At 51.6% G+C, this 15,003-nt stretch overlaps 1 protein-coding gene across 1 annotated transcript; it reads left to right on the forward strand.

The window, feature by feature from the left end:
• The first annotated feature begins 933 nt into the window (after positions 1–933).
• On the forward strand, positions 934–5,089 carry Neu1 (neuraminidase 1). The gene is made up of 6 exons (XM_050132998.1): positions 934–1,124; positions 1,406–1,598; positions 1,947–2,209; positions 3,768–3,950; positions 4,073–4,295; positions 4,392–5,089. Exons 1-6 carry the CDS (start codon positions 984–986, stop codon positions 4,616–4,618), a joined length of 1,230 nt encoding a protein of 409 aa, XP_049988955.1. The 5' UTR covers positions 934–983; the 3' UTR covers positions 4,619–5,089.
• Positions 5,090–15,003: the final 9,914 nt, after the last annotated feature.

Consider the following 15,003-nt stretch of genomic DNA (forward strand, 5'->3'; position numbering starts at 1 on the left):
ACGTACTCTGGAGGCAGGAGGAACTCCAGAGTGAACTCAAGGCCAGGTGGAGCTGGGCAAGACCTTGATTCACAAGAAGAGGTGTGCGGGAGGGGGCTGTTCAAATAAGGGGTCTCTCACCAACAATCCGGGCGACTGCTTCGTTTTATTTGTTTGTTTTCCATTTATTTATTTTCAGGGTTTTTTGAGGTAGAGTTTCTCTGTGTAGATCCGCCTGCCTCCGCCTCCCGAGTGCTAGGTTTAAAGGTGTGCGCTAACACTGCCTGACACACATAAGCAATCTTAGAATAAATAAAATGAACTGGACATGGTGGCACACACCTTTAATCCCAGCACCGGGGAGGCAGAGGCAGGCGGATTTCTGTGAGTTCAGGGCCAGGCAATCTACAGAGCAAGTTCCCGGACAGTCAGCTTACACAAAAAAAAACCCTGTCTTTAAAAAAAAAAAAAAAAAGATTCAGTTAACTATTTTTGCCCACGTGATCTTCTGTCTCTGCCTCCAGAGCACGGGTTTCAGAATGTGTTCTGAAAAGCGCACAGCAAATGCTTTTTACACTGAACCAACTCTGCAACCCCACGTGACTCTTAAATTTTATATATAAGGTGTGCACGACCACACCTGACTTAGGTGGTGGCAGGGATTGAACCGAGGGCTTCCTAGACTGGGAAGGAACTCTACCAACGGAGTCACACTGTCCCCAATGTGCTTTCTAGTCCTTCCACAAGGGGTTAGAGCCTTCCTCCCCGCCAGTTTCGTCGCGTTCCGGGTATCAGAGCCAATCAAAAAGCTCACGCAGGCTGAGCCCGCCTCCTGGGTCACATGCTGATGTCGGACAGCTGGAAGGACCAACAGGAGTCGCAGCAGCGCGGGCCGCGGCCACGAGGGGCGGGGCCGGAGTGACGTGTGCGCATTTAAAGGGTCGGGGTCAGCTGACGGCTCGCCGCCGGTGACCAGTTCGGGGGGGGACAGGCATTGGGAAGCAATGGTGGGGGCACAGCCGAGCAGACCCCGGGGACCGCTGAGCTGCTGGGCGCGCCGTCGGGGTCAGGTGCTCGCAGCGATCTTCCTGCTGCTGGTGGCAGTGGCGGGGTCCGAGGCCAGGGTGGAAGATGACTTCAGTCTGGTGAGCCCTGCTGCACCTGCAGGGGTGGCCGCAGTCCCCCGGCTCGGCCACCTCTCCGAGCCGCACTCCCGCCCCCATCCTCTCCCATCCCCGAGGGTTCCTTCTCCCCTGCTCAGGGACCTTCGGCTTCCGCCCATACTCTCCTCCCGACTGCCTTCTCTTGTTGCGGGACACCCCTCAGCCCTGCCGAGGCTCCCCATTACCCTAGCTGGAGGCGCTCCCTACCGGTCTTGAAGCCTCGTCTAGCTCGTCTGCATTAAGGTGTCCTTCCTTCCACACAGGTGCAGCCGCTGGTGACCATGGAGCAGCTGCTGTGGGTGAGCGGGAAGCAGATCGGCTCGGTGGACACTTTCCGCATCCCGCTCATCACAGCCACCCCTCGGGGCACGCTGCTCGCCTTCGCCGAGGCCAGGAAAAAGTCTGCGTCCGACGAGGGGGCCAAGTTCATCGCCATGAGGAGGTCCACGGACCAGGGTACAAAGGTGCAAGGGGGGGGGGGGGGAGGGGGTTGGGTGGGTGACCGAGATAGAGAGTATGGGGTTCCCTTCACCAATCCAACCGCCCAGAGTAGACCTTTGAGGCCTGAGTTCCCTAAGGAGTTAGGGAATCCCGAGGGGGAAAGTGTCCGGGGAACCAACTGCGACCACCAAGGGGTAGTCTCCTAATTCTCACTGTGAATGAGAATTATGTCGCTAGGTGGAATGAGCAGGAAATAATGTCAGAGAAAGAAACAGGGTCCTGGTGCCACCGTAAGGTCCCTGGGGAACGGCAGGAAGTGAACCAGAAAGGGTACAATTTCACTCTGCTCTTTTCTTTCCCCAGGTAGCACATGGTCCTCTACAGCCTTCATTGTAGACGACGGAGAGACCTCGGACGGGCTGAACCTGGGGGCCGTGGTCAACGATGTGCATACAGGAGTGGTGTTCCTCATCTACACCCTCTGTGCCCACAAGGTCAACTGCCAGGTGGCCTCCACCATGCTGGTGTGGAGTAAGGATGATGGCATTTCCTGGAGCCCACCCCGGAACCTCTCCGAGGACGTTGGCACCGAGATGTTTGCCCCTGGACCAGGCTCTGGCATTCAGGTTTCTATCCTGGGGACAGGTGAAGAGGGCAAGATCCTGTAAATTAGATTTTTTTCTTTCTTGAGTGGGATTCTTTGGAGATGGCGGCGGGGGGCATTCTGGAAAGAGCACCCTGCTGTGGAGATGAAACCCTGCCTGCCATTGGCTTCTCGCATGGGGTTGTCCACAGACTGTCCTTAGCCTGAGCAGGGCAGAGTTGGGTGGCTTTTGGGCAGACACAGACCTCTATCACAGTGCCCAGTGCCCAGCGGAGTCCACACTCAGGCAGGCGTGAAGCCCCCAAGGCTGGGTGGGCACTTGTGCACATGTCCGGAGGTTCACTCTGCATGTTCTGGGGAGCTTCCAGGGAAGGGCAATGGGGAGGGTGTAAGTACCAAGCAGTATGTATGTGTTATGCCCACATCCTTGAAGTCCCCGCAAAAGCCAACAAGGAGACCAAGTCCCGTATGCAAAAGCAAAGAGCCTTTATTTTAATCAAATTTGCAAACTCAGTCTCTCCACATGTCCAATGTATTGGAATAAATGGAGAGCCCCAAGCTCAATTAGAATAGGGTTTATAGTAGTAAAGGTGGGTGTGAGGCATCTCTGAGGTTTAGGACCCTTGATTGGCTGGCATTTGTCTGGGGGTGTCCTGGTGAGTGTGCTGGCAGAAGGTCCTATCTACAGCGGTTGGAACGTTAGGCATTTCCTTTGGATGGCCTGTTCTTGGGTGGTGCTAGGTAATCTTAGTTTGTGGTTCTTTCTGCAACCAGGTATTGCTTCGGGTAAACTACTGAGACTCAGGCCTCCATTAAAGCTCCTCTGGCAGGTGATAATGGTTGGAAGTTAAGAACTTCCTTTGGGTGATCTGCCCATACTTAGCTTATCATGGCTGGCCCCCACAGTATATATGTACTAGAATGCCACTGTGAAACCCGTTCCTTTGTATGGAGAGACAGTCTCAAAAAAAAAAAAAAAAAAGGAATTGATAAGAGTACTGAATGCTGGGACATAAAATCATAAAATGTATAATCCCAGCACCCCACCCGGGAGGCAGAAGCAGGCAGATCTCTGAGTTAAAGGCCAGCCTGGTCTATAGAGGGAATTCTAATACAGTCATGGCTACACAGAGAAACCCAGTTGAGGGTCAGCCTTGGCTACCTAGTGAGTGGGAGGGAGGCCAGCCTGGACTGAGATGGTGAACTAGTTTTCTTTTTCATTTCTTCCTTTCTTTTTCTAATGGGTGTTATTAACCTAGAGCCTTGCTCATGCGAGGCAAGAACGTTACCACTGACTGAGCTGAGCCCCCAGCCTTATTATTAGACTTTTTATTTTTGAGAGAGGACCTCACCAAGTTCCCCAGGCTAGCCTTCAAGTCACTCTGTACCTCCTGAGTAGCGGGGATTTCAGGCCTGGCACGCGCGCGCGCGCGCGCACACACACACACACACACACACACACACACAAGCTTCTTCATGCAGGCAGTGTCTGGGAGAACAGCAGGGACCCAGAAGTGTCCTCGCCTTGGGAGGTGCCCTCTCTGCCCGCCTGCGCCCCACAGTACCATCCTCTCTCACAGAAACAGCGGGAGCCCCACAAGGGCCGGCTCATCGTGTGTGGACATGGTACGCTGGAGCGAGATGGTGTCTTCTGCCTCCTCAGTGATGATCACGGTGCCTCCTGGCACTACGGGACAGGAGTGAGCGGCATCCCCTTCGGCCAGCCCAAACACGAGCACGATTTCAACCCCGACGAATGCCAGGTCAGGAGTCGGTGGGGACTCGCTTGCCCACACCTTCGCCCGGAATGCCATTACACCCAAAGACCCAGCTCTGGGTTCCTCAGCCTCCCCGGCTTCTCAGCGGCCCTGTCCTCTCCCCTTAGCCCTACGAGCTTCCAGACGGCTCCGTCATCATCAATGCCCGGAACCAGAACAACTACCACTGCCGCTGCAGGATCGTGCTCCGCAGCTATGATGCCTGTGATACCCTCCGGCCCCGGGATGTGACCTTCGACCCCGAGCTGGTGGACCCTGTGGTGGCAGCAGGAGCAGTCGCCACCAGCTCAGGCATTGTCTTCTTCTCCAATCCAGCCCATCCCGAGTTCCGTGAGTACCCGGGGGTGGGGTGGGTGTGTGCACCTTGCCTAGCCGGGGCCTGGACAGGGCAGACCCAACCTCCTCCTCTGCCTATCGCACGCCTAGGGGTGAACCTGACCCTGCGCTGGAGCTTCAGCAATGGTACGTCCTGGCAGAAGGAGAGAGTCCAGGTGTGGCCAGGGCCCAGCGGCTACTCGTCCCTGACAACGCTGGAAAACAGCACGGACGGAGAGCAGCAGCCCCCGCAGCTGTTCGTTCTGTACGAGAAAGGCCTGAACCGGTACACGGAGAGCATCTCCATGGTCAAAGTCAGCATCTACGGGACGCTCTGAGCCCTGGACTCCGACCTCACGGCTGGCTCTTCCTCGCGGGGTCTGCAGAGGGGGCCCGAAACACAGCTCTTCCTCAGAACTCGAGCCGTTCGCTGAAGCAACTTCTCTTTGACAGGGAAGTCACTAGGTTATGACATAACGGCTCAGCTTCCTCTCCCCCAGGCAGGAAGTCCCTCCAGCACCAGGAGCACTTTCCAAAATGCTGGGGACAGCCCCACGTGCTCTCTCAGGACAAGGACAAGGCAGGGACAGCATGGGCACGGGGGTGTTCCCTGGAGTGATGACCGAATATGAACCCCGGGAACTGGGAAGGCCAGCGTCCTCTGGGGTTTGGACTTAAAGAGGATTCCAGGAAGAACCCGGGGCAGGATGGCCTTTCAGAGTAAGGGGTAGGCGCACACACACAACCTTGATTATTTATAAATCAAAATATTTGTAACTTAAAATTTTTAATGAAGGAGATAAAGCGTTTCTGGAGTCTATGGTTCTGTCTGCTCGCACCTTCTGGACTGCCTCACGGACACTGGTGAAACCGGAGTGAGGTTAGGACAGGGACCCGTCAATCAAACCCCATGTTTCCCATGAAACGACTATGAGTTTCACTTATTTATTTTGTTTTTATGTACTTTTATTTATATATTTTTTTTTCTCAGTATAGCCCTGGCTATTCTGGAACTCTTAAGATTCTCTTACCTCTGCCTCTCAAGAGCTGGGATTAAAGGCCTGCGCCACCACTGCCTGGCTTAGAATATTTTATATTTCTAAAATAGGGCGGGATATGAAATAGGGAACAGGTGTGTAAAGCCGGGTGGGAGGCCGTGTCAGCCCAGCCTGTGAGAAATTAGCGCCGTCACCCTCGTGCAGATGCCAGGTGTAACCCCGCACTTCGCTGGATGCATAGCTCGGTGGTAAAGCTACTGCCTGTGCTTAGAATGCTTAAGACCCTGGGTTCAATGGGTGAGGGGCGCCCGTGTTTGTCGAGAGGAAGGAGTGCGTGTTCCGCTGTACCGCAGAGGTAAGAGAACAGCTAGCTGGAAATATCTTAGGTCTGATCAAATCAGAACTGTAAGCCAGGAATGGTAGTATAATCTCAGCACTCTGGAGGCAGAGGCAGGAGGATGGCTGCAAGTCCAAGAGCAGGCTGGTCTCATAGCAAGGTCCAGTCTACATAAGCAAGACCCTTTCTCAAAGCACAAACAGGTGAAGAGACGGCTTACGGTTATGAGCGCTGGCTGCTCTTGCAGTGGACCCTGGCCTGACTCACAGCACCCACGGAGTAGCTCACAACCACCTGTAATTCCAGGTCCGGGCACCTGACACCCTCTGGCCTCCACAGGCTTCAGGCACAAACATGATACAGAGACATTCATGCAGGAGAAAAACTCATATACATAAAAATAACTTAAAACAAGCAAAAATCAGGACCCAGAAGAATCTTTTCCTGATTGCTATTTATTTATTTATTTTCTGATTTACCTTTCTTTTTTTTCTTTCTTTTCTTTGTGGGGGGGGAGTGGTTGAGACAGGGTTTCTCTGTAGTTTTGGAGCCTGTTCTGGAACTTGCTCTGTAGACCAGGCTGGCCTTGAACTCAGAAAGATCCGCCCGGATTAAAAGCTTGCACCACCACCACCACCCAGGGTGGGATATGTATTTATTTATTTACATTTTTTTCCTCATTTATTACCTGCAGTTCTTCAGTGAAAAAGAGCTTTCCCGGGTTGCAAAGACAGCTCAGCAGTTAACAGCCCTTGTTGCTGTTGCAGAGGATCTGGGTTTAACCCCCAGCACCCACATGGTGGCCACAGCCATCTGTGGCTTCAGTTCCAGGGATCTGATGCCCTCTTCTGACCTCTGTGGGCATCAGGGTAAACATACATGCAGGCAAAACACTCACACACATAAAACTAAAAGCTAAAAATAATAATAATAAGACTTTAAGAAAAACAGGGAGAGGCTGCCCTCCTCAGGGCTGTTTGTTCCCTGGTACGTGGTTGGTGCAGGAACTCCAGGGTGGGGGCTCTCTCCCTCGAAGGAGCAGTTCCCAGAGTCCGTTGATGGAGCTCGTTCGTGGCCCCAATCAGTAAACCACACTGTTGCCCCATGGGGCAGACAGAGGCCCATCCGCTGGCCTCAGAAGCGAGGGGGAGGGTCTGCGGGAAAATGATTGACAGTGAGATACCTAACAAGACCCTTAATAGAAAGATAGGCAGGCAGAATGGTCAAACTTAAAATACGAGAGAGAGAGAGAGAGAGAGAGAGAGAGAGAGAGAGAGGGGCGCCTGGTGAAGTAGAAGTGGCAAGCAGTCATGGGCAGTGGACCTGTCCCCTACCTCCTGCACAGAGACCCTGCCCTGCCTGAGCTCCAGTAGATGGAGCTTGAAGACTGAAGACCCCTCCCCCTCCTCCCCGGGACAGGCTCTGGAGCTGGCATACACCAAACCCTTCCCCACCATACACCACGGCAGCCAAGCCTCGAGTTGTCCCTACCAAGCCCACCACCGGTGCTTGGAAGGGAACCTGGGGTCTCAGGCAGGCTGGGTGAGCACTGTACCCACTCTCTGAGCCACACAGCACACCTAGCCCGGGATTGTTTATTTTAGGGGACAGTGTCACTGTGTAGATGAGTCAGGCCTTGAACTTGTGGTGAACCTCCTGCCTCTGCCTCCAGAATACTGGGATTAGGGGCGGACTGTGTATCCTGGAGAGATGGCTCAGCAGCTAAGGGCGCTTGCTGCTCTTCCAGAGCACCAAGGTTTGAGTGCCAGTGCCTTCAGTTTGCCTGGCTGTAACTCCAGGTCCAGGGGATCCTCAGACACCAGGCGCACATGTGGTATACATATATACATTAGGGAAAACAGTCACATGCATAAATAAATCTAAAATAACATTTAAATACATTTCTGAGTGGGGGCAGTCCCTGCAGGTAAAATGTTTATCATACACACCTAAAACCCTGAATTCGGACCCTTTACACACGTTTTCACTGGCTTCCACACCACCATGGGTCCTGGAAGCTGAACTCTGGCCTCTGGTGCCTACAAACCTCCAGCCCCCAGACTGTTTTAACGCAGTGATTCCAAAGGGCCTGGAGAAATGACTCAGCCCCGTTATGAGCACCTGCAGAGGACCCAGGTTCCCAGCAACCACATGATGGCTCTCAACACCCTCTTCTGGCCTCCACGGGTACCAGGCATTCATTGGCACACCTACAGACAAGCAGGTAAAACAGTCACAGACACAAAAGAGTAAATTTAAAAAAAAGAAAAGAAAAGAAAACACGGGCAACCAAGCACACGTGGTTGGCACCCCGCGCGTCTGGGTTTTTCATTACCTTTTCTTTGATGAGCTGGGAAAGGAACTGGAGGCAGCAGACAGGCTCGTCAGGCCCTCTGCCACTGATCTTCCGTGGGTGAACTGGTCTCCGTCTTTGTTCTGGGTGTAACGGAAAAGGCTAAACGTGCTTCTGTGAAGCTAGAAATCACATTTCCGGGATCTGTACGTCAAGACTCCGTGGTGCGACAGAGCTCCAGCCTTAGTTCGGTCGGCTGGGTCGACTGCAAGAACTCTGTGCAAACGTGCGGCCTGGACAGGTTGCTCCGCGGCAGTTTGGCCTCCAGGAAGCAGGCAGGCTGATGCCGCTGGAGATGGAGCGGCCAGAGCAAGTGGAGGCCCCGTGGAAAGCAGTGGGTGGCAGGGACTCCCCAGGAGCAAACACTGGTCTCTGAGGACATGGTGCCATGGCTACCGCACCAGCTCCCCTGCCACTGCTGAAGGAGACTCGGAGCCCGGAGCCGGCAGCTCAGCACTTCTGGGTTCCAGCACTGTGTCTGGTCGTAGGGATTAAGAGAAAAGTCCTGGGCCTGATATGCAAAAGTGGGATGGGCAAAAAAGGAGGGGCCGTGGCTGGATAGAAGGCTCAGCAGGGAAGAGCGCCAGCGGTGGTAGAGATTGGTCTGGGGAGGGGTCAGTGTTGGGAGAGGGTGTGGATTTTGCAGAGATGGAGCCCGGGACTTGTTTAAGTTTTCAAGTTTTCTCTCTGTCTCCTGTCTCTCAGTCTCTCAGTCTCTCTCTCTCTCTCTCTCTCTCTCTCTCTCTCTCTCTCTCTCTCTCTCTCTCTCTCCTTGAAAAAGTTTAGATAAGATCCCTATAGAGAAGAGTCTGGACCAAAATTCCCGGTTCGATCCTCCCACCCCCAGGGAACCCCCACCCTGTTCTAAAGATTAGATTGGGTCCTCCTGAGAGGTGAGCGCTGTGTTACGGCGCGTGCTTTATCTCCAGTCCCTGTTTCTTTTCTTGAGCCAGGACTTTGATCACACTCGGTAGCCCAGGCTGGCCTTGCGACACTGCAGGCCTCTTGAACAGCTGGGTGGACAGTTGCATGCAGCAGCGGGGTGGACAGTCGCGTGCCTGCAGGCCTGGCTCTTTGTGCTGCTTGTCGTAAAAAAGGCTAGGCTGCGGAGTGTAGTCAGGAGCACACCCCTGCTCCAGGCCCTGCGTTCCAACCTCAACATGCAAAACACGTTTAAAACCTTTTAATAGAAGTTATTCAGTTCTCTCAGAAAAAGCCAAACCAGGGGAGCCCCCAAGATCTACCATCACAAGGCCCTTAGGAGGTCCCTGACTAGTTTGTTTACCTGCTAGGGTTAACTGGAGGGTGTTGGCAGACGTCATCCTTGGTGTATTTTTAGAGTTTATTGGTTTAATGAGAGGCAATAGAGATTCTAGAAGGTGATCATTTCCACTTGAGGTCACCTGACCAAGGAAAATGACACCTAACATATCAAGCATCAGCATGTACTTTACCCTTGGGAGAACTTGTTTCCTGGTTCTTTAGAAATAAAACAACAATGAAAAAAACAGCCCTGGGCTGGAGAGATGGCTCAGTGGTTAAGAGCACTGTCTGTTCTTCCAGAGGTCCTGAGTTCAATTCCCAGAAACCACATGGTGGCTCCAAACCATCTGTAAAGAGATCTGGCGCCCTCCTCTGGCGTGTGGCTATAAATGGAGGCAGAAAGTTGTATACATAATAAATAAATCTTTAAAAAAAAAAAAAAACAGCCCTGTGGGAGGCAGGGGACACTTCACTGGCCAGTTGGAGATGAGCCTAGGCCACATGAGACCTTTCCTCAGAACCAAAAACCACAACAATGGCTAAAGATAGTCCTGGGAGAGCCTGGGCTGGACTGCTGAGAGAAGCTGCCCGTCTTGTCGGGCAGCGCTAAGACACAGCCGGTGCCTGTTAGGATGACAGCATTAGACCTGAAAGCCTTGTTGGTTGGCGGTTGGCATGGCCCCAAGGTCCTTCAGGCCAAGAAACTTCTTTTGCTTTTTAAGAGTGATTTCCTTTTCAGGTCACTATTGTGGCCTTCCAGTTACCTGTTCATTGTGTATTTATTTTGAATATAATTAATAGGTTTTCTGCTCCTTCCCCCATTATAGGTTTCTCTGAAAAATTATAACAACAGGTTTACTGGAGTAAAACAACTCCCAGGTGGGTTCTCCAGTCTCAGAGATGGAGGCTGGAAAAGTCACACCCCAAACTACAGCAGGGAGATTATAGAGCTTGTAGAGATGATTATAGAGACACACCACCCCGCGCCTACAAGCTCTATACTCTATAATGCTCTTAGTCACCACCTCTTCAGCACCCCCATGCCCCCCATCTCTATAAACCAGTGAGTCCAGCCAGTGCTGCCCACACACCTGTGCTTGTGGGGCCATCGCTGGACCATGGAAAATCCACCAGGGCCGGCAGCTTTCTAGGTAGATGAAGAGACTCAGCTGGCAAAGGCACCGTCTCCACGCCTGAGACCCATGCGCTGGAGAACTGAGTGCTACGCTGACTTCTGTGAGTACTCACAAGAACACACATACAAACACACGCACACACATATACCCATACACACACGCACACATGCACACACATACAAACACACGCACACACACATACCCATACACACACGCACACATGCACACACATACAAACACACGCACACACACATACATATACACACGCCCATACACACACGCACACGTGCACACACATACAAACACACGCACACACATACATATACACACATACCCATACACACACGTGCACACACATACACACACATACATACATATACACACATACCCATAACACACACACGTGCGCACACACACACGTTACAAAATTTTAGACCTGATTCTCTATACACTAGCAGCCTTCAGTTACCAATAGCAACCTAGCCAAGTGTGGGGTCCTGTGAGCCACTCCTCTGTTTGTCTCTCTCTCTCTCTCTCTCTCTCTCTCTCTCTCTCTCTCTCTCTCCATCCATCCATCTATCATCTATCTATCTATCTATCTATCTATCTATCTATCTATCTATCTATCTATCTATCTATCTATCATCTATCTATTGTTTTTTTCCAGACAGTATTTGTCTGTGTAGCCCTAGCTGTCCTGGAACTCTGTAGACCAGGCTGGCCTCGAACTCAGAGATTTGCCTGCCTCTGCCTCCTGAATGCTGGGATTAGAGATGTGAGCCACCACCACCCAGCATATTTTTTTCTGTGTATTTATTTTTATTCTAGAATGTCTATTCCACTTCCTTAAAAAAATTGTTTATTATGTATACAGCGTTCTGCCGAAAGAGGGCACCAGCTCTCACTGCAGGTGGCTGTGAGCCACCATGTGGTTGCTGGGAATTGAACCCGGGACCTCTGGAGAAGCAGCCAGTGCTCTTAACCTCTGAGCCATCTCTTCAGCCTGTGTACCTGTCACACCCTACCTAGACCCGCAAGGATGACGCGACCACCGGAGCTCTTCTCACTGCAGTTTAATCCAGGACTTTATTCACTTTCTCTCTCTCTTCCTCTCTCTCTCTCTTTCTCTCTTTTCTCTTCTCTCCCCATCTCCCTGACCTCTTCTTTCTCTCTCTCTCTCTCTGGGCAAACCTCTCCCAGCCCTTAAGTAGGCATGAGCTGCCAACCCCGAACTGCCAGGTGGGCACTGCCCATAGGTTCACGCATATGCAGGCAGCTGATTATCATTGTGTGATCATAGCATAGGTCAGGCCTTAGCCATCTCAGGAGTTGATTATACATCTCCATCAGGTGTGACACCACGCAGCTCGCTACGTGTACCCACTTTGAGATCAATTTTAAAATTAGGTTTATTATTTTTTAGATTGTGTGTATGTGTGTGTGTGTGTAATGGGTGTGTGTAGGTGAGTTCAGGTGCCCCCTGAGGCCAGAAGCCAAAGGCATCATATTGCAACGCAGGCTGGCATAGAACTTAGCGTGCAGCCCAGGCTAGCTGGCCTCAGGGGGCCGCCACACCTGGCTGCAGTGTGAGTTTCATAGCTGTGCAGTCTTCTGTTACTGCGCCGGCCGGAGCTCCCCTGTGTGCTGTGCTCGGCTCAGATCCGGAGCTCCCGAAACAGAGCTCCCCTGTGTGCTGCTGCACTAGGCTCAGCTTCCGAGCTCCCGAGACAGGGCTCCCCTGTGTGCTGCGCTCCACTCAGCTCAGAACAGTGGCTCGCCAAGAGAGCAGCCCACTGGAGCTCCAAGTGCGGCGTCCCTGTGGGCGTCTTAGCTTTCGCTTTTGCTCAGCCCTTTGAGAATCACCAACCAAAGCTGTGTTTCTAAGCAGGGCACGGTGGCAAATGCCTAGAACCCCAGCACTGTGGAAGCAGAGGCAGAAGGATCAAAAACTTGAGGCCAACAGTCCTCCCAGATGGAAGTCCAAGCCAAAACAAACAAGTGACAGGTGTTGGGGCTATTGTGTTAAGGTGTGTTTTATTCTGCATTTGTTATATTATTATTGTGTTAAGGTGCGTGACTCTGTTTATTCTGCATTTGTTTAACTCTGTGAAGCTATGATTCTTTGCCTGCCTCGAACACCTGATGGTTTAATAAAGATCTGAACAACCAATAGCGAGGCAGGAGAAAGGATAGGTGGGGCTGGCAGGCAGAGAGAATGGATGGAAGGAGAAAACTGGGAGAAGGGGTTGGGAGGAGCAGTAGCCCGAGAAGGAGGAGGACATCAGGGGCAGGGGCCAGTCATCCAGTTATACAGCAGTCTATCAAGTTAGAGTAAGATTTAAAGAAGTAGGAGAACGTGAAAAACACAGAGGTCAAAGGGTAGACAGGATTATATAAGTTAAGAAAAGTGGGCAAGAAACAAGCGAAACTAAGACTGGATGTTCTTAAACAAAAATAAGACTCTGTGCGTTATTCTTTTGGGAGACAGGATTTCTCCGTACAGTCCTTGACTGTCTTGGAACTCACTCAGCAGACCAGGCTGACCTTGAACTCAGAGATCCACCTGCCTCTGCCTCCCGATAGCTGGGATTAAAGGAGTAGCCATCACTGCCTGGGGGAAAAAAAGTTACATCATTGTGTGCAGCCGCCAAATCCACTCCCTCTCAGAATCCGTGATCGGGATAATCCAATGCATCTGCCTCCCTGAGTGTGAGGAACAGCCCACAGCACGGCTCTGGTCAGTGACTGTAGGTGTTGGAAATTGGAAAGGCACTTGCTACTTCCAGATGTAGTCAAGTTGGCAACCACGCTCTTTAGATCTCGCGATCATCCTCCCTGTGGGACCCGGCATCGCATAGCCCCCTCTAATCAGTTTTATGCTGTTTATCTTTTTTTTTTTTTTTCGAGACAGGGTTTCTCTGTGGTTTTGGAGCCTGTCCTGGAACTAGCTCTTGTAGACCAAGAACTCGAACTCACAGAGATCCGCCTGCCTCTGCCTCCCGAGTGCTGGGATTAAAGGCGTGCGCCACCACAGCCCGGCCACAAAATCATTTTAAAAACACGGTACAAACTGCTTCAGACAGCCCTGGCTGGGGACATGCCTTCAGGGTCTCTCAAAGCCCTGTGGTGCTGGCAGAGGGTGATCTGGCTGGAGCTGGCTGACGGTTCTTTTGCTCCAGGCAGCCAGAGTCCCACGTCTGTGCTTAGGAAGTCAGCTATCCTACACCAGCTTCTATTACTTACAGGAGAATGAGCATCGGGCACGCTTGAGGTCAGCATGTAAAAAACAGTATCATTAATAACGTCTAAGATTTTAGCTGTATGTAAGGGCAATTAACACCCAGGCCAGGCATGGTGGCTCACAACCGTGTGAGACCTCCAGAGTGGAGGCCTGGGTAGGCTCCGTGTCCCCTGGGTTCCCGCAGATTGCCTTTGAGGGACGGCGGTATGGAAGCATGGTAGTTTCTGTGATTGCTCCACTTCCGGTGTGTGGATAAAGGCTCCCGGAGAGATGAAGATAGTGTTTTGGCACAGACGTCTTTTTAAATCTCTTCCTCATAACAGGAAGCTGTGGGTTTTGAGAATGGACATGATTGGATGATTATCTCAACTTAGCAGAAGTGGTCTGCATTTTTAAGGCGTTGGAGACTTGTCTGTAGCATGATTAATAAAAACCCAGAGACAGATATTGGGGTTCAACTTGAAGATCAGAAAAGCAAAGCAGATGCCCACTGGAATGGCAATCCTACCTCCAGGAATCTTAGAATGGGACCGAGATTGAAATCTGTCTCCTCCCGTTTTATAATCCTCTCTAGTTCTGGGATTAAAGGTGTGTACCACCACCACCCGGTTTCTATGGCAAACTAGTGTGGCTACTGGGATTAAAGATGTGTGTCACCACTGCCTGGTCTGTAAGGACTGTTTTACTCTCTGATCTTCAGGCAAGCTTTATTTATTAAAATACAAATAAAATATCACTACAGTTATTTGTGTTTTGAGATTGGATGTCACTATGTAGCTCCAGCCATGTGCAGGGACTCACTACATAGATCAGGGTGACCCTGAATTTACAGAGCTGCCTGCCTCTGCCTCCCAGAGGGTACCACCATGCCAGGCTGTTTGTTTATTGACAAGATCTTATAGCTCAGAACTAGTTGTACAGCTGAAGGTGACCTTGAGTTTCTGACCTTCCCACCTGCACCTCCCTAGTGTTGAGGTGAGAGGCGTGCCCTGTGGACAGCCAAGGCAAGCTCAGTTCCACCTGAGCTACATCCCAAGCCTCGAGCCTGACTGGCACCAGAAAGGAGGTCTGACATCCCGGGGTGGGGGCAGTTTAGATCGTGGAAGGAAGGGACAGGAACGCAGAAGAGACCTTTGGATAAATGAATGGTTGCTCATTTACAAAGATGGTTGGCCATTTACGAAGAGATGCCAAGGGTTAGGGAAGGGCAGGTGAGGAACTGAATAGGCTTTGTGACTGTCTGGGAAGACTGTGGTCATTCACACCGAGTACAGTGATGTGCTAAGCCCTTTGAGGAGCATTGTATATAAAAAGAATGTTACATATTGTTAACTTCTCTGTGAGAATGAGAGGCGCTCTCCTTCCCCCACACAGGGGACTGTAAGAGTGACTAAG

The sequence above is a fragment of the Alexandromys fortis genome, unplaced genomic scaffold (assembly GCF_014885135.2).
Source record: "Alexandromys fortis isolate MF-2015 unplaced genomic scaffold, M_Fortis_MF-2015_v1.1 scaffold_489, whole genome shotgun sequence".
Classification (NCBI taxonomy): Eukaryota; Metazoa; Chordata; class Mammalia; order Rodentia; family Cricetidae; genus Alexandromys; species Alexandromys fortis.

Bases quoted from the DNA above. Each gene is read 5' to 3' on its own strand.
- Neu1 (XM_050132998.1), top strand. From the start codon at position 984: ATGGTGGGGGCACAGCCGAGCAGACCCCGGGGACCGCTGAGCTGCTGG. The intron at 1,599-1,946 runs GTACAAAGGTGC...TTCTTTCCCCAG, and splicing joins GAGGAGGTCCACGGACCAGG to GTAGCACATGGTCCTCTACA. The intron at 2,210-3,767 runs GTTTCTATCCTG...CCTCTCTCACAG, and splicing joins GACCAGGCTCTGGCATTCAG to AAACAGCGGGAGCCCCACAA.